This window comes from Trachurus trachurus (genome assembly GCF_905171665.1).
Source record: "Trachurus trachurus genome assembly, chromosome: 5".
Lineage (NCBI taxonomy): Eukaryota > Metazoa > Chordata > Actinopteri > Carangiformes > Carangidae > Trachurus > Trachurus trachurus.
The window spans coordinates 608292-627465 of record NC_139896.1 but is presented as its reverse complement, the minus strand read 5'-3'; the positions used below and the strand labels follow the sequence as shown (position 1 = coordinate 627465).

Genomic DNA, 19174 nt, shown 5'->3' with positions numbered 1-19174 from the left:
TAAGTGGAAAGAGATTAGTTTTGACTAGAAATGAGACATTTTGACTAGAAATGAGACAGATATTCTTGTAGAGATGTAGAGTTGTTGCAGTGCAGCAGCTGTTTTCCAGCTGTTTTCCAGCTGTGCAGACGCTGCAGGATGAAACCTGACCAGCTGTTGTCATGACACCAACACCTGAGCAGGTGAGACGGAGCAGCAGCGACCTCTAGTGGTGGAGCGCAGCACCTTCAGGACAAGAGTTCATGGAGATTCTCTGAACTTCATTGATCTCTTTAGACACTGGGTATGTTAGGTACACTACTAGACACACAGGTAAACACACAACAGTTCTCTACACTATAACAATCTAACAGTAGACAACACAATAGTATAATGCTCTAATAATAATAATAATAATACATAGAACTTTACTATTAGTAGAAATGTTCCTGGAGGAACAGAAACAGTTTCATTTAAAGCAGCAGCTTTGTGAGTTCAATTTAAATGTTAGAGACGATTCAAAGTGTTTTCATATCGTCTAGTTGGTATTCTTGAGAAATGTAACGTAAGGTGTGTGAAATGTCTTTGTGTTACTGTCCAATGACATTTAAATGTCAAATGTCAAATACATTTAGCGTTTTAAAAGTACAATACCCCCCCACTAAAACACAGCAGGGAAGTACGGTAAATATGATGATGGTGAAGAAACCAGCTCTGTCCTGTTTTACTGTCCAGTCTAAATATGGTCGTTGTTTCCTGTCACTTTATGACATCATCACTCAGGAATCTGCTCTGGTTCATGTTTGTTCCTCTGGACAGAAGAGACACAGGGCAGCAGCCAATCAGGAGGCAGCTCCAATCAGCCAATCAGGAGGCAGCAGCAGAGTGATGGATGGTCAAAGTGAGCAGAACAACAGAGTAGAGTTTAGTCTGGATTGCTGCTGAAACCGACTTTACTGCAAGTATCCATGGAGACGAGGTAGAACTGCAGAACACAAAATGGGAAAAGTTACTGTTAATTTAATTTGAGTAGTTTCACATCCTTCTTTTTGTTCTTTTGTTTTGTTCTTTTGTTTTGTTTTATTTTTCTTGTGCGTGTTTTTTTTTTTTTCATTTCTCTGTCCTGTTTTGGTCGTGTTGTTGTTGTGTTGTTGAGTTTTGCTGTCGTTTGTCTTCTGTCTGTTTATTGGTTGTGTTGACGGCCGAGGCTCCGCCCACTGTCACCATGGTTTCACAGTAAAGGGTTAAAGGGCTGTTGCAGCACATTTCTACCTGGATGTGGAGCATCAACACAGACGACGGAGAGGAAGGACACCGTGTCTTACACTGTAAAAACTCAAAATCTGTCCAAGAATATTTCTCTTATTTCTTGTCAAAATGTCTCATTTCTAGTCAAAACTAAACTCTTTCCACTTAAAATAAGACTCATCACCTAAAAATGAACTTGTTTTTAGATCATTTTCACTTGTTTCAAATAAGTAGAAAAATCTGCCAGTGAAAGCAAGTTTTTTGTGTTTGTAATAAGAAAGAAAAACTTGCTCCACTATCAGATTTTTCTACTTATTTCAAGTGAAAATAAGTTAAAAAGTGTCTAAAAACAAGCTGCTTTTTAATGTGATGAGTCTTATTTTTAGTATAATTGGATTAGTTTTGACTAGAAATGAGACATTTTAACTAGAAATAAGACAAATATTCTTGGTAAGATGTTGAGTTTTTGCAGTGTATAATGGAAAACTGATAAGACGTTGGTTTTTTTACGACCTGGGAGCTGGAACGATGCCCTTCCCTTCCCCGTATCAGTGACCTTTGACCTCTGGATGAGCAGCTCCTCCCTCCGTCTGCAGCTGCCGGTCCGGACTTTGTCCCGGTGCTGGACCAGGAAGTTCCTCTGGTCCCCCGTCACCGACCGAGGAGAAGACCCCGAGGAACGTTCACCGGGATTCACCTGGATTCACCGGGATTCACCGGGATTCACCTGACCCAACGCTACAGGTAAGACCTGGCTGAGTGTGTGTCTGTGTGTGTGCACTGCAAAAACTCAAACTCTTATCAAGAATATTTGTCTTATTTCTAGTCAAAACAAATCTCATTCTACTTAAAATAAGACTCATCACGTTAAAAAGCAGCTTGTTGTTAGACACTTTTTACTTCTTTCAAGCAGATTTTCACTTGAAATAAGTAGAAAAATCTGATAGTGGAGCAAGTTTTTCTTTCTTATTACAAACACAAAAAACTTGCTTTCACTGGCAGATTTTTCTACTTATTTCAAGTGAAAATTAGTTTGAAACAAGTGAAAATGATCTAAAAACAAGTTCATTTTTAGGTGATGAGTCTTATTTTAAGTGGAAAGAGTTTAGTTTTGACTAGAAATGAGACAAATATTCTTGGAGAGATGTAGAGTTTTTGCAGTGTGTGTGTTCTAGCTAGTGAAGGAGTCAGAAGTGGTAAATCATCATTCGTATCTTTATCTCTTGTAAAATGTCTTTAAAACAGTTTCAATGTGGACGAACGACTCGTTGGATTCAAAATGTTGAAACTTTATTCTCTCACACACACGGTTCAGACAGTAGGCTAACGTCGTGAACAGTAGCTAATAAAAGTCTGTTAACAACCAAAACCATAAAGTTCTGCTTTAAGATGTCACATGCTCTGTTGCTAGGCGACAAAAACCAGTTCAAAGCCTAAAGGATATGGGTGAAAATGTTTGTACATTCAATGTTGAATTTGAAATGCATTTGAAATTTCAATAAATAATATTGTTAAAAAAAAAGAAAAAAAAGAAACAGTGACGTCATAAAACAGTCTAATGATTCTTTATTGATTATTACTGATTATTACTGATTATTACTGATTATTATTCCTCCCAGGATGTTTGAACATAACAGTCTCCATGGCAACGACACCAGCAGCTACACAGGATCGATCCAGTCAAAGTGAGTTTGTGTGTTTGATGTGATGTGATGAGTTGATTATTGACTCATCACCAGCAGACGATCAATACTTTCTTCTGTTTGTTTCCTCTGCAGCGGTTTCTCCACCGTGGACGAGGTGTCGTCTCAGGTCTCAGGTCTGGGTCTGACCCGGCTCAGCGCTAAGTCCATCTACAGTGAGTCAACACTCAGATAAAACTAATAATAATCATAATAATGATTATTAATAATAATGTAATGAGTTGTTGCTGATGTTTCCACAGTGCAGAGGAAGGAGTACGCTGAGTCTGTGAACCAGATGATGAACAGGCTTCAGTACCGAGTGGAGGTATGACATCATCCTATGACATCATCCTATGACATCATCAGCCAGATGTGACAGATGTGTTGTTGTCATTGATGTTGTTGTTTGTGTGGATGCAACTGTGTTGATGTTGATGTTGTTGTTCTTGTTTTTATTTTTATTTATTTTTAACCTTTATTTACCCAGGCGAGCAAATTAAGAACAAAATTCTTATTTTCAAGAGCAGCCTGAAAGAGCTAGAAGCTCTTAAGGGGAAGGGGGAGGGAGGGGAGGGCTAAACGTGAAAACAAGGTTATATAAATTACACTTAGAAAAATTCAATACAATACAATACAATAAAACAGTTAATGAGGAGCAGATGTTGTTTGAGGACAGAGAGAGAGGTGAAGACAGAGAGTTGAAGGGTGTTTTGTAGTAGGGTGTTCCAGTCGAAGGCTGCAGGGAACCAGAAGGCTCTGCGTCCGAAGACGGTGCGGACTTTGGGGATGGAGAGGTTGGTGACTTTGGGGATGGAGAGGTTGATGACTTTGGGGCTGGAGAGGTTGATGACTTTGGGGATGGAGAGGTTGATGACTTTGGGGATGGAGAGGTTGATGACTTTGGGGATGGAGAGGTTGGTGACTTTGGGGATGGAGAGGTTGATGACTTTGGGGATGGAGAGGTTGATGACTTTGGGGCTGGAGAGGTTGATGACTTTGGGGATGGAGAGGTTGATGACTTTGGGGATGGAGAGGTTGATGACTTTGGGGATGGAGAGGTTGATGACTTTGGGGCTGGAGAGGTTGATGACTTTGGGGATGGAGAGGTTGATGACTTTGGGGATGGAGAGGTTGATGACTTTGGGGATGGAGAGGTTGGTGACTTTGGGGATGGAGAGGTTGGTGACTTTGGGGATGGAGAGGTTGATGACTTTGGGGATGGAGAGGTAGATGACTTTGGGGATGGAGAGGTTGATGACTTTGGGGATGGAGAGGTAGATGACTTTGGGGATGGAGAGGTTGGTGACTTTGGGGATGGAGAGGTTGGTGACTTTGGGGATGGAGAGGTTGATGACTTTGGGGATGGAGAGGTTGATGACTTTGGGGATGGAGAGGTTGATGACTTTGGGGATGGAGAGGTAGATGACTTTGGGGATGGAGAGGTTGGTGACTTTGGGGATGGAGAGGTTGATGAAAGCACTGGACCTTAGATTGCAGGCAGGGTGAGAGAGGTGCAGAAGAGAAGAGAGGTAGAGAGGTAGAGAGGTGTGATGCTGAGAATGGTTTTATAGCTGAGCAGCAGAACCCAGTGATGGAGCCGTTTGGTGTGAAGGGAAGTCCAGTCTACAGGTTATAAAGGTCTCAGTGGTGAGAGGTGAATGGAGCCCCGGTGGTAAAACAGATGGTGGAGTGGTGGAGTGGGTCCAGTTCACTGAGAGTGGAGTGAGATGTCGTTCTGTAGATGGAGTCACCATAGTGGAATATGGGCAGGATGGTCATTTTGACGAGTGTATGTTTGGCTGCACGGGTGAAGGAGGCAGAAGCTCAGAGGAGCTGTGACTTTAGACTGGAGGTGTTTGATGTGGGAGGTGAAGGAGAGGGACGAATCCAACCAGAGGCCTTCAAGGTGTTTATAACAGGACAGGAACTCTAGTTCAGAGCCGTCGGAACAGAGGATGTTTGGGACAGAGGTATAGTCTGTAGGAGTTCCCCTCCATCTAGCGGTGCGGCTGCATATCTGAACGTATTCTTGATGTTGCATTCACCTGAAATGGGGCAGACGTCAGACAGACAACAGACGCTGCATGTAACAGGATAAACAAGTGGTCCGTGACAACATGTTGTCATGGTGATGTGGTATTGTGACAACATGTTGTCATGGTGATGTGGTATTGTGACAACATGTTGTCATGGTGATGTGGTATTGTTTTAGTAAAATGACATCCGGTTGGTTTGCCGACGGCCGTCTGCCTGACTGCACCTGAATGCAACACCGGTGCCTCCGTCCTTCCTCACACTACACAGTGGTGACAGTTTTAACAGGCCGTTTCCGTGGTTACCTACGGTCACGATGCAACATGGCCGCCTCGGTTCGGTGCGTCGCCCACTTATGTATTTGTAACGACTTGTAACAACTCATTCTAAGGAACCAGAAAGCTTTCATTTGTAGCAGCTGTGATTCACCTTCAGTTATACGGATTTATGAAAGACAGGTTTGATTGTTGATCATAAAAAGACAAATAAGTTACAGACTGGGACTTTAATGTTGTTGATGTTGTGTTGCAGCACCTGTTCACCTGTGAGCTGGATGGGAAGGATCTGCAGACCGTGTCCGACTGCGTGGAGCGCCTCAAGCTGCTGGACGAGCTGGGTCGGGTCTGGGGTCAGAACATGGTGCTGGAGGTCCGAGGCGTCCAGCTGCTGCTCACCGACCACGAGACCAAGGTGGAGCTACCGCCAAGAATATTGTCTTATTTCTTGTCCAAATGTCTCATTTCTAGTCAAAACTAATCTCTCTCCATTTAAAATTAGACTCATCACCTAAAAATGAACTTGTTTTTAGATCATTTTCACTTGTTTCAAACTCATTTTCACTTGAAATAAGTAGAAAAATCTGCCAGTGAAAGCAAGTTTTTTGTGTTTGTAATAAGAAAGAAAAACTTGCTCCACTATCAGATTTTTCTACTTATTTCAAGTGAAAATCTGTTTGAAAGAAGTAAAAAGTGTCTAAAAACAAGCTGCTTTTTATGTGATGAGTCTGATTTTAAGTAGAATGAGATTTGTTTTGACTAGAAATAAGACAAATATTCCTGGTAAGATTTAGAGTTCCCTCTGATGATCCTTCAATTTGTACCACATCCATGACCCCTGGACAAAGTTTAGACATCAGTTACTCCCAAAATATGTGTGATACATATCGAGCTGGGTCTGGACTAAACATGAAACTCACTGTTGCCATGGGTTTCAACATGTTTAACCCCTTCCTGGCCGGTTGTTTTAGCTGCTAGAACACATGGCTTCTATGGGGATCTATGGGCTTTAGGGCTGGTGACAGTATTTTAGTGATAAAAAAAGAGAGATATCCAGAATCCTCCTCTGTGAAAACTTCTGACTATAATATGTCAACAAAATAAAACAAGAATTTTGAAAGGGGCTTTATCCATTATTAAGATTTCAGTTCTGGAAATTAGCGCATTCATATTTCATTAGCTATTGCCTCATGACAAAAATATTTTTCTTAATGTGAGTGATAAACTTGGGAAGTTTCATGGTGATATCTGTTAGTTAAAATTTTTACTTTAAAATACATTAAAGCAGAAGTAAGCGATCCGGTGGTTTTGGCTAATGCTGCGTTCCAGGCAGGCTTTTGAAACCGTAAATTACAGCTTCAAGTCACGACTTACGACTTTGTAGCGTTCCAGGCAACACACTCGTGTTTCTCCGACCTGTTTTACCGGTGAAAGTCACTATAACGGCCACTCGTAACTTCTGACCCGTGAAGTCGTACCAGATCGAACTGGTACGACTTCACAGGTAGGAAAAACACGAGTTACGAGTTGCCTTGAACGCACCATAACAGTCCTCGTCCCTACGTCACCACATTCAGATGCATCCCTTGGCTGCACACACAGAGAGGACTGCCCCTTTATGCCGTTCTCTCTCCTCATTGGATAAAGGTTGTAGGATACAAGGAAAGTTTTCTCCTGGGCTCAGAGCAGAGCAGAGTGACTGACAGACCCGTGTTTCAGACCAAACACTCTATAGAAGTGATTGCTGTCGGAAGATACAACTATTTAAGACTTATATTAACACAAACATTCACCTTACTTCTGCTTTAAAAAACCCATAGGCGGAGGTTGAAGGGTCATGGATGTTGTTAAAATGCATTACGGGTCCAAAAAATGGACTTTCATTCTGAAACTTGGGACATCCAGAGTTTACCCAAAGATACACCTCCTCGCCGAAAACCAGCCCCCAGTGACCTTTCATCTGACCTGGGGGGTTGGGAGAGTGGACAGAAAGGGTAACAGGTTGGTCGGTGTTTTCCAGGAGGAGCTGGAGTCGGTCTCCGTGGGCGACGTGGTGGAGCTGACGGCCGTGCTGGACGCTGGCGTCTACAACTCGCTGCTCACCGTGTCGGTCCGGTCCCGGAGGAAGAGGAGCACCAGCGTCTTCATGTTCCAGTGTGAAGACGTCAGGGTGAGGACAGACACACACACACACCGAGACAGACCGAGACGAGACGTCCGTTAGCGACGGATGAGACAAAGTAACGAAGGTTTTCCTCTGATTGACAGGCCGACTACGTTCAGAGGGATCTGTCGCGCACGCTGTCGAAGGCACGAGAAGATCTGAAGACCTTCAGGTAGCTACCGCTGCTGCACATCTATGGTGTTCTGAAACTGGGTACAGATACTCTCTAAAGGTCACAACCTCTCTCTCTAGAGGTCACTCTGTTGAGAGTCCTGTCACTATGCCTCCAGTTGATCATGTGCTCTGGCTACTTGCACTGCAAAAATTCAAAATCTTACCAAGAATATTTGTCTTATTTCTAGTCAAAATAAATCTCATTCTACTTAAAATAAGACTCATCACATTAAAAGCAGTTTGTTTTTAGACACTTTTTACTTCTTTCAAGCAGATTTTCACTTGAAATAAGTAGAAAAATCTGATAGTGGAGCAAGTTTTTCTTTCTTATTACAAACACAAAACAACTTCCTTTCACTGGCAGATTTTTCTACTTATTTCAAGTGAAAATTAGTTTGAAACAAGTGAAAATTATCTAAAAACAAGTTCATTTATAGGTGATGAGTCTTATTTTAAGTGGAAAGAGATTAGTTTTGACTAGAAATGAGACAAATATTCTTGGAAAGATGTAGAGTTTTGCAGTGTGGCCACAGGGATATCTCTTTGGTAGAATGGCAGCGCACATGACTCTAAAGCCTGGTTTATGCTTCTGCGTCGCGGCGACAGCGTAGCTACGGCATCAACGCGGAGTCGCGGACCCCTACGCGGTCCCTACGCCGTAGCCTGACGTGCACCTCCAAAAAACGCTACAGAGTCGTAACTGGTGACTTGAAGTCATGACTTACAGGTTCAGAAGCCTGAACGCACCATAACTCATGATCTATGAAACAATACAACTCTCAATACAACATTCCACATAACTATTGTTGTAGTAGTAGTTTAATACTCTCAATTCCTCACAATTAGATAAACAGAGAATTGGTGTGGTGGTTGTATCCTGTGTGGTTTAATATGTCTTGTTTTGCCCAGTATACCAGTACTCCTTGCCAGCTTCAACCTAACATCATTTATTTGGGGTTTCCAACTAAGATTTTGAGCAATTATCAACCCCCCCCCCCCCCCCCCAAACCCCCAAAAAATGTTTTTTCATTGACCCTTTCCTGATGTTGTCGATGTTCAACTTCTACTTCAACCTGTGTTTCTGGTATCGGCCTCTTCCCAAACCACAAGAAACTGGTTTTCCTACTATGAAATGAGAGACCTATAAAATACTTTAGACCAAAATGAAATGATTTTGATAATTACTACGTGCTGATATCAGACATATTGGGACAATACCTGGAGGCCATCTTGAAAAATGGCCGCCATAGTCAATTTATTGGATGACCAGCGCCTTTTTCCACCAGAGTGACCGAGTTTGTGACCTTTAGAGAGTGCACTGCAAAAACTCAACATCGTACCAAGAATATTTGTCTTATTTCTAGTCAAAACTAATCTCATTCTACTTAAAATAAGACTCATCACATAAAAAGCAGCTTGTTTTTAGACACTTTTTACTTCTTTCAAGCAGATTTTCACTTGAAATAAGTAGAAAAATCTGATAGTGGAGCAAGTTTTTCTTTCTTATTACAAACACAAAAAACTTGCTTTCACTGGCAGATTTTTCTACTTATTTCAAGTGAAAATAAGTTTGAAACAAGTGAAAATGATCTAAAAACAAGTTAATTTTTAGGTGATGAGTCTTATTTTAAATGAAAAGAGATTAGTTTTGACTAGAAATTAGACATTTTGACAAGAAATAAGACAAATATTCTTGGAAAGATGTAGAGTTTTTGCAGTGTGTTTGTGACCTTTAGTTGTCACCATCCTGTGCTCCGCTCTAAGACGGTCTCTGTCTGTCCCTCTGAACCAGCAGCTCAGGACTCGGCTCAGGACTCGGCTCGGCTCATGAAGGAGTGAAGAGCCACCGGACCGGGAGTCCTGCTCCTCCTCTCCGTCCGGTTCCTCTGTGGACGTCTCCAGACTGTGAGGACACAATTTTTCAATTTCAATTTCAAAAACTTTATTATCCACAGAGTGGAAATTCCTCTTTGGTTTCACCACCATAGACATGTCACAACACAGTAAAAACATTTCAAGGATAAAAAAAAAAATATATATATATAAAATAGCCTACGGCAGTAACTGTACTTCACACATCACACAATCAAGTAGGCCCACATCATTTCATAAAGCACAGCACAGTACGAACCTGCAGGGAAACCCTCAGCAAAGGAGAAACAGGAGTAAACAGGGCAGGCTACCTAGCTACCGCATTCTGATCTTATTTATTGCACCGACAGCTTCTGGGACAAAAGACTGTTTGTACAGGTTCTTCCTTGCCGTCGGTAGTCGTCTAAACCGCTTCCCGGAAGCGTTGGACACAGCGTTGGACACGATCCATCCTCTGCTGCTTCCTGACCAAACGTCTCACCTCTTCTGTTGTTGTCTTCTGTCCAACCGCCAGACGACGACGACGTCCAGGAGCCGGAGCTGCTGCTGCCTGAGGAAGAGGAGGAGGAGGAAGAGGAGGAGGAGGAGGAGGAGGCTCCACCTTCATCACAGCTCAGTGTGGAGAGACAACGACCGTACACAGAACTGGACCGCAGCGTGGTCAGTCACATCACACACTAGTCACATGACAACACTCACTGTTTAACACAGGAAACACATTAACCTTTATTTTATTATCCTCTGTTTTTACTGCCTTCCTTCCTTCCTTCCTTCCTTCTTTCCCTTCATCCTTCCTTCCTTCCATCCTTCCTTCCTTCCTTCCTTCCCTCCTTCTTCCCTCCCTTCTTTCCTTTTTTCCTTCCTTCTTCCCTTCCTTCCTACTTTCCTTCCTTCCTTCCTTCCTTCCTTCCTTCCTTCCTTCCTTCCTTCCTTCCTTCCTTCCTTCCTTCCTTCACAGGACATCTTGAATCATATTCTAAATGACATTGAGATCTTCATGGGACACGTTGCTGCAGTCGTAGCTAAAAATACAAAGAAGAAGAAGAAGCTGAAGAAAGGAAAAGGTGAATGAATTAAAAATCTTTAACATATTATAATATTATATATATATATTATCTATATATAGTAATATATCTATATATTATCATCAGTTGTAAAGTCTTCATGGTGTTTTCATCTTCCCCTCCAGCCGTGGATGGGATGCCGTCTGAACAAGAGTTTGCAGAGTGTCTCCATAAAATCAAATGTGGCTTCAACCTCCTGGTTTGTGTTTTGAATCACAGTCACACACACACACACACACACACACACACACACACACTGACTGTGATGAACGGTGTGTAACAGTGTGTTGTGGGTTGTGACAGGGCGAGCTCAACGGCAGGATCAATAATCCCAGCGCTGCTGACTTTGTTCACTCCCTCTTCTCCACGTTGGCATTTGTGAGTCACCGTCTTTGTTATTATTAATAATATTAATATATTAATTAATATGAATCATGTTTGAGTCTGAGCCGTGTGGTTTCCCTGAGCAGGTGACGAGCCACTGTCCCGAGCAGCTCCCCCCCTCCATCGTGGCTCCGCTGCTGGAGCCTCAGAGCATCCGCCTCATGAGTGAGGAGGCGTCGACGGAGGAGGATCAGCTGTGGCAGAGTCTGGGCGACGCGTGGAACATCCCCAGGTGGGACGCACGGCATCATGGGGGTTTATTATGTGTGGACGTCAAATTCTGATATGTCATCTGGGGGGCCGAGGGGGGTCCAACGCAGAAGTTTGGTTGAAATCAGGCCAGTGGTTTTGGAGAAAATGGAGAAAATGACCCAGGCCATTTTGGAACATTTATAACCCCCCACAGCTGTCGAAAAAGGGTTCGTTTGACCAAAAATCAAATTTCTTCAAATTTCTCCAAATTCGAATATGTCATCTGGGGGGCCGAGGGGAGTCCAACGCACAAGTTTGGTTGAAATCGGGCCGGTGGTTTTGGAGAAAATTGAGAAAATGACCCAGGCCGTTTTCGAACATTTATAAGCCCCGCGGGTGTCGAAAATGCTTTTTTTGAACAAAAATCAAATTTCTTCAGATTTCCCCAAATTCCAATATGTCATCCGGGGGGCCGAGGGGAGTCCAACGCGGAAGTTTGGTTGAAATCGGGCCGGTGGTTTTGGAGAAAATGTAGAAAATGACCAAGGTGATTTTCGAAGATTTTTAACCCCCGCGACTGACGAAAAAGGTTTTTTTTTTAACAAAAATCAAATTTCTTCAATTTTCTCCAAATTCGAATATGTCATCTGGGGGGCCGAGGGGAGTCCAACGCAGAAGTTTGGTTGAAATCGGGCCAGTTTTGGAGAAAATGACCGAGGTGATTTTTGAAGATGATGAATATTTGTATTTTGAATAAGGTTAAGTTTGTCTTTTCATTCATGGTGACTATGTGCAGCTACATTATGTGAATATGTGCAACATGTGAAGTCTGTGAACCATGAACAGAATACATCTAAATGAAATGAAATGATGGGATGTGGTTGGACCTGCAGCACCAAGTGGCCGGAGGATGACGAAGACATTCCCACCTACAACCTGCAGTTCTCTGACGGCTGGCAGCCGCCACGGGCCACCGCGGGATTCGAACCGGGTCCCAGTCAGTCTGTGAGCAGACAGGAGAGTCCAGAACCAGAACCAGAACCAGAACCAGAACCAGAACCGTTCAGCCAGGTATCGAGCATCGCTCTCCACCTGCGTCTCATCCCAGACCATTTCTCTTTCTTTTCTTTTTTTTTAACATTTCTTTTTATTGAACATTTTCAAAATTATAACAGTCCAGCACAGTGCATACAGATTATATGAGATTTACATCCACAGCACTGCAAAAACTCAACATCTTTCCAAGAATATTTGTCTTATTTCTTGTCAAAATGTCTCATTTCTAGTCAAAACAAATCCCTTTCCACTTAAAATAAGACTCATCACCTAAAAATTAACTTGTTTTTAGATCATTTTCACTTGTTTCAAACTAATTTTCACTTGAAATAAGTTGAAAAATCTGCCAGTGGAGAGCATTCAAAGGAGCTCCAGCAACACTTGTAATGGAAAAACAACTTCATTAGACCGACACGTTTCGGCTTGTGGCCTTCATCAGGGTCATGTTGTGTTTGTAATAAGGAAGAAAAACTTGCTCCACTATCAGATTTTTCTACTTATTTCAAGTGAAAATCTGCTCGAAAGAAGTAAAAAGTGTCTAATAACAAGCTGCTTTTAATGTGATGAGTCTTATTTTAAGTAGAATTAGATTTGTTTTGACTAGAAATAAGACAAATATTCTTGGTAAGATTTTGAGTTTCTGCAGTGTGCAATGATCTCAAAGGTCCTTGTTGGGTCTTACATTTCAGCCAGTAGCACTCTGAGTTCCCAGGTGCTTTAACACTTTGTGTTATAAACTGTAAACTGTTTTCTTGTGTGTAACAACATCTCTGTCCCGTCTGTCCGTCCTGGGTGATGATCCCTCCTCTGTTGCTCACCCTGAGGTTTCTCCTGGTTTTCCCTGTTAAAAGGGTTTTCCATGGAGTTTTCCTCAGTGGATGTGAGGGTCTAAGGACAGAGGATGTTGTTATTAGGCTGCAGTAGCTGCTTAATTATCACACTAACCTCATCCATCTTCTCTTTCTTCTGTGCCAAGTGGTCACCTCCAGCTCCAGCCAATAGGACGCCTGCAGCTCCAGCCAATAGGACGCCTCCAGCTGCAGTCCGTCCACAGAAAGCGCGGTACGCATTAACCCCACGCTGCAGACTTGAGCAGAACGGGAACGTTAACATCGAGGTTTAAAGTTTTCTCTGTGTGTTTCAGCCCCGTGGAGCCAGAGCCTCGGCCCATGTCGGTTCTCTACGACTTCACTTCAAGAAACCACAGAGAGCTCACGGTCCGCAAAGGAGAAACAGTGCAGGTGAGTTTCAGTGACAGTGGCGCTCTGTGATGGGATAGTAATGTCTTTCTGGGATGTTTCAGAGTTGGGCTATCTGAGGTGAGTGGCTACATGCAGAAACACAAAGTTTCTACTGTTTCTACTCTACACTATATGAGTTCAGTGGTGTCTCTAAGGATTCCAGTCATGTACCACAGATATCTGATTGTTTTCTGAGTGTTTGTTGTGGTTGAAAGAATTGCCCCCATGGGTTAGCATTGTGGCTATCGCTAGCGCCGGGTAGCCATGGTAACTCTGGTTTGCCTGCAGCAATTTTAGTGGCGTTTTTTGCTCCAACCAGCACTGGGTGTGCATCAGGACAACGATTTAGGGTCAAAAATGACCGGAATTCTCCTTTAATGTCTGTTGTGTTAACCCTATGAGCTTTAAGTGGCTTCTTTGGGGTGATGAATGTAACTATGTTTGTAAGATTTCTTCTGACGATGTGTGCGTGTGTGTGTGTGTGACCCTCCAGGTGCTGGACACGGCGAAGCAGTGGTGGAGGGTGAGGAACGTCGGGGGGGAGGAGGGATACGTCCCCCACAACGTCCTGCAGAGTCCAGACCAACAACAACCTGAACAGGTTCAACACGTTAACACAACACAACACAGCAGCAACACCAGTAGTGTTAACACGTTAACACAACACAGCAGCAACACCAGTAGTGTGTCCCAAATCACGCAGTTTTGCACTTACACTTAATATTTTGAGCACATAAGTGCGTTCACACTGAGCAGTGTGTGCACTCAAACGGCCAGAACACTGAGTGTGGATCGATGGACACTTTCCTTCCTCAACAGCCGTCGTCTTAGTGACGTAGCGGAAGCACGTCACTACTTTTCAAACGGCAGCGGTTGCTTTGAGCAGCGACGGAGCTGACACCGGCATAAATGTCTTTAAAAAACTCTCATAAGGCAAGGCAAGGCAAGGCATCTTTATTTATACAGCGCATTTCATACCAAGGCAACTCAATGTGCTTTACATGAAGACAAAACATTAAAAAAAGAAGCATAAGACAGAATAAAAACAAACAAAACACTGAAAACAGAGTTAAAAGCAAGAGCAAATAAAAGTAAAATAAAAGAAAATAGATAAAGTTTTAAGTTCTCAGCTATAAGCACGTGAAAAGAGAAATGTTTTTAACCTGGATTTAAAAGTGCTTTATACAGTTGGGGCTGATTTCAGTTCTGCTGGTAGTTTGTTCCACTTGTGAGCAGCATAGCAGCTAAATGCTGCTTCACCATGTCTGGTCTGAACTCTGAGCTCCACTATCTGACCTGAGTCAGTAGATCTCAGAGCTCTACTGGGTTTATACTCTACTGACATGTCATTCATGTATTCTGGACCTAAACCATTCAGTGATTTGTAAACCAGTAGCAGAACTTTAAAATCTATTCTGTAGCTGACTGGGAGCCAGTGTAAGGTCTTAAGAACCGGGGTGATGTGATCTGATCTCTTTGTTCTGGTTAAAACTCCAGCTGCAGCGTTCTGAATGAGCTGCAGCTGTTTGATACTTTTTTGGGGGAGACAGCACAACAACAACACTAACACAATAAAACACAACTTAATAGCTCGTTTTGATCGACAAAAAGCGCTGTCAAGTGTCGGCGATAGATACTAGGGCTCCAACGGCCGGTAACGCTATCAGAATTAAAAAAAATAGAAGAAGCAGCTGTGGAGTCATTTCCGGTCAGCGCAGCGGCAGGGTTTATTTGAGACGGTGCTAACCTGTCCACATGTCTAGTACCTAAGAGAAGTGTGCGATTTGAGACACACCACAGGACAGAGACGTGACACGTGACCTTTGACCTTCACTCAGTGTCACCTCACCTGTCTGACTTTCACCTTCTGCTGCTAAACAGTCAGATACCTGTAGCCTGTTGATATGTTTTATAATAATAATAATAATAATAACTCTCATCATCTCCTCAGCTCAGTGAAGCGTCTCCCGTCCTGACGAAGAAGTCCAGACCGGCGGAGGTGAGAGCCTGGCTGGAGGACAAGGACTTCAGTAAGATGTGAGTTGATGAACAAAGACGGGAAGAAATGGGACAAATTAAAACTTGTGTTTGAGGGAGGAAGTCCGACCAGAACCACAGAGATCTACTGATGCTCCACACCGGCCGCTCAGAGGAAACAGGTTCTGTAACTTTAGTTCTGTGAGGAGGAGAGGTGAAGGAAACGTGCTGCTGCAGTGCATTATGGGAAATGTAGGACCCAGTTGTTTTTATTGAAAGTTTCCAGCTGTTTTAAAAATGAACTAACTGCAAAAACTCAAAATCTTTCCAAGAATATTTGTCTCATTTCTAGTCAAAACTAAAAATAAGACTCATCACCTAAAAATGTACTTGTTTTTAGATCATTTTCACTTGTTTCAAACTAATTTTCACTTGAAATAAGTAGAAAAATCTGCCAGTGAAAACAAGTTTTTTGTGTTTGTAATAAGAAAGAAAAACTTGCTCCACTATCAGATTTTTCTACTTATTTCAAGTGAAAATCTGCTTGAAAGAAGTAAAAAAGTGTCTAAAAACAAGCTGCTTTTTATGTGATGAGTCTTATTTTAAGTAGAATTAGATTTGTTTTGACTAGAAATGAGAATGTTCTTGGTAAGATGTTGAGTTTTTACAGTGTATTGATGATCAGTATTGATGATCTTATTGGTCATTGATCTTATTGGTGGTTGATCTTATAGGTGGTTGATCTTATTGGTGGTTGATCTTATTGGTGGTTGATCTTATTGGTGGTTGATCTTATTGGTGGTTGATCTTATTGGTCATTGATCTTATTGGTGGTTGATCTTATTGGTCATTGATCTTATTGGTGGTTGATCTTATTGGTGATTGATCTTATTGGTGGTTGATGTGTTGCAGCACGGTGCGCTGCCTGGGCGTGCTGAGCGGCGCCGCCCTGCTGGGGATGAGCAGAGAGGAGCTGAAGTCCATCTGTCCCGAGCAGGGAGGACGAGTCTTCTTCCAGCTGCAGGCCGTCCGCTCCTCACTGGTGAGTTACACACTAACTGTCCCGTCCCCGAGACAAACACTGGTGGTTGTTTGTTTGTTTGATTTTTTTATATACTTTTTTTTCTCGTTTTTTTTATTTTTTTATTTTTTATTTATATACTTTTTTTTGTTTTTTTTTTGTTTTGTTTTTAAATCCCACCACCACCCCCCCTAGTGGGCACTTTTTTTCCTCTCTTTTCTTTCTCTTTTTCTTTTTTCCTTTTCATTCTTTTTTTTCCATTTTAAGAAAAAATGACAAAGACTGGTGTTAATACAGGAACCTCCGTCTGCTCTGTGTTTCAATGCTGCAGGCTGCCAGTTAACAAGAGGAGGAGGAGGAGGAGGAAGAGGAGGAAGAGGAATCATTAAGGAAGAGGAGGAGGAGGAGGAAGAATCATGGCCACCGGTGGTTAGATACTGTACAGAATGAACATTTCCTATCATGGGACTAATAAAGGAATAAACTAATAACTTATATCTTATCTTGAGCCTAATATTAATAAAGAAATACAATCAGATTAGATTTATAGCTCATATTTATATAGATTCTTCTGAAACCTTTGGTCACATCTACAATAAATCTGCTACACGTTGTATCACATAACTTAATGTCACTTATAGAAACAGGCGTTGGTGTTAAACGTCAAAGATAAAATGAAACAGTAAAATGATGAAGTAACAATGTGAAGAGAGAAAAGAAGCTGAGTCGATGTGAGTGGTGTAATAATCTGTAAATAAACATGCTTTATTTCATTGTTCAGACGTTACACATGAACCTCATCAGACTCTGTGGTGTGAAACACTGGCCATCCACTGCCAGACCATAATATGGCTACAGGTCCATGGACAGAGAAAAGAAAAGAAAAGAGGCGAAATTCAAAATAAAAAAATCATGTCATGTGAAAAAATTACAAGAAAAAAAACCCACAAATAAAAGATCGGAGTAGTTTGTGGAGTTAGTAGCAGGTATAACTGATCCGTTCCTATGGAGACGGTTCCTATGGAGACGGTTCATTATTAATGAGTGAATATTACATTAGAATAACTGGTGCTGGTTGTTTCTGTGTCTCCACCGGGTTCAACGTTTCTCTGTCGTCTCCATCAGCTGATCGGTCTGAGTGAGTCATCGATGACATCACCGAGCAGTGTCGATGACATCACCGTCGATGACATCACCGAGCAGCTGCACCATTCAGTCCAAACAGCTGATCTATAGACTAATCAGTGGATCGGTGAAAAGTAAAAGGGATGGTTGGTTGCAGCGGTGCCGTTGCTAAGGGGATGGTTGGTTGCAGCGGTGCCGTTGCTAAGGGATGGTTGGTTGCAGCGGTGCCGTTGCTAAGGGATGGTTGGTTGCAGCGGTGCCGTTGCTAAGGGATGGTTGGTTGCAGCGGTGCCGTTGCTAAGGGATGGTTGGTTGCAGCGGTGCCGTTGCTAAGGGATGGTTGGTTACAGCGGTGCCGTTGCTAAGGGATGGTTGGTTACAGCGGTGCCGTTGCTAAGGGGATGGTTGGTTGCAGCGGTGCCGTTGCTAAGGGATGGTTGGTTGCAGCGGTGCCGTTGCTAAGGGATGGTTGGTTGCAGCGGTGCCGTTGCTAAGGGATGGTTGGTTGCAGCGGTGCCGTTGCTAAGGGATGGTTGGTTGCAGCGGTGCCGTTGCTAAAGGGATGGTTGGTTGCAGCGGTGCCGTTGCTAGGGGATGGTTGGTTGCAGCGGTGCCGTTGCTAGGGGATGGTTGGTTGCAGCGGTGCCGTTGCTAAAGGGGTGTTCACACCAAACGCGATGAACGCGATTTTTTCGCGCGACAAATGAGAATCTGTCGCGCTATCGCTCGTGTTTTGACGCGTGACCGTTTGGTGTAAATTTGCGTCATCGCGTCCCCCCCCCCCCCTCCCCTCCTCCCCCCTTACCCCCCCTCCCCCTCCCCTCTACTGTCAATCCAGCTACAGGACGGATGTAAAAATGTGTTGAGACACATGAAGTGCACTCATTTACCGTCGGCTTGACAATGGACGAGGTGAAGCTGATCCTTGACGTCCTGGTCCTGGTGTAGCAGGTAAAAAAACTCCGCTCAGCCCCGTTTACGTATGGCGTCACAGCCGTTGTACCTACTTCAGACTGACTGTTGCTGATGAGGACTTGCTAGCAGCTATAGGGCTGGTGCAGCCAGGATCTCCAGGCACCAACTAAGTTAAAGTTTTACAGACGCTTCATTTCAGCTGCGGACGCCGGTCCATCTGTCCCCGGTGAGTAGCGTCGGTAGCAGTGTGTTGTTGTGTCAGAATCTCAACGCTGATAGGCTGTCGCGTCACAGCGTCACGCCATGTCGCCGCAAAAGTTCAATATTTTCAACTCGCGCGTTGACGCGATTTTCGCAGCATCGCGTCCATCGCGTCGCCCGGCGCGATTTCGCGTCTAATCGCGTCTGTGCATTGACTTTACATGTAATCTCAACGCGCGACAACGCAGCATCGCGTTTGGTGTGAACGCCCCTTAAGGGATGGTTGGTTGGTTACAGCGGTGCCGTTGCTACGGGCAACAGATAAAGAGCATTGATCACAGTCGTTATCAGAGATTAGTGTTGATGAGGTAGCATGAAGCTGATGGAGGGAACCGGTCAGTGTGTGTGTGTGTGTGTGTGTGTGTGTGTGTGTGTGTGTGTGTGTGTGTGTGTGTGTGTGTGTGTGTGTGTGTGTGTGTGTGTGTGGCTGGCTACTGTGCGCTTGGCTTTAAATCCAGAGGTATCAATCATCGATCATCCTTTAACTTTAACAACGAGAATAAAAAC

The 19174-nt window shown here is 43.3% G+C and overlaps 1 protein-coding gene across 2 annotated transcripts; it reads left to right on the top strand.

The window, feature by feature from the left end:
• The first annotated feature begins 1836 nt into the window (after positions 1-1836).
• Positions 1837-17660, top strand: eps8l3a (EPS8 signaling adaptor L3a). Of its 2 annotated transcripts, none has more exons than XM_083972372.1 (20): positions 1837-1971; positions 2847-2912; positions 3006-3085; positions 3173-3237; positions 5478-5636; positions 7242-7391; positions 7490-7557; positions 9355-9464; positions 9946-10091; positions 10390-10495; positions 10621-10694; positions 10799-10873; positions 10966-11111; positions 11965-12142; positions 13104-13189; positions 13272-13368; positions 13862-13969; positions 15320-15405; positions 16258-16387; positions 16698-17660. In XM_083972372.1, the coding sequence occupies exons 2-20, from the start codon at positions 2848-2850 to the stop codon at positions 16707-16709; spliced, it is 1941 nt and encodes a 646-aa protein (XP_083828498.1). In that variant the 5' UTR covers positions 1837-1971; position 2847; the 3' UTR covers positions 16710-17660. The 2 variants fall into 2 exon arrangements, with proteins under 2 accessions (XP_083828498.1, XP_083828497.1); XM_083972371.1 differs by having other exon boundaries at positions 9352-9464.
• The last annotated feature ends 1514 nt before the right edge of the window (positions 17661-19174 follow it).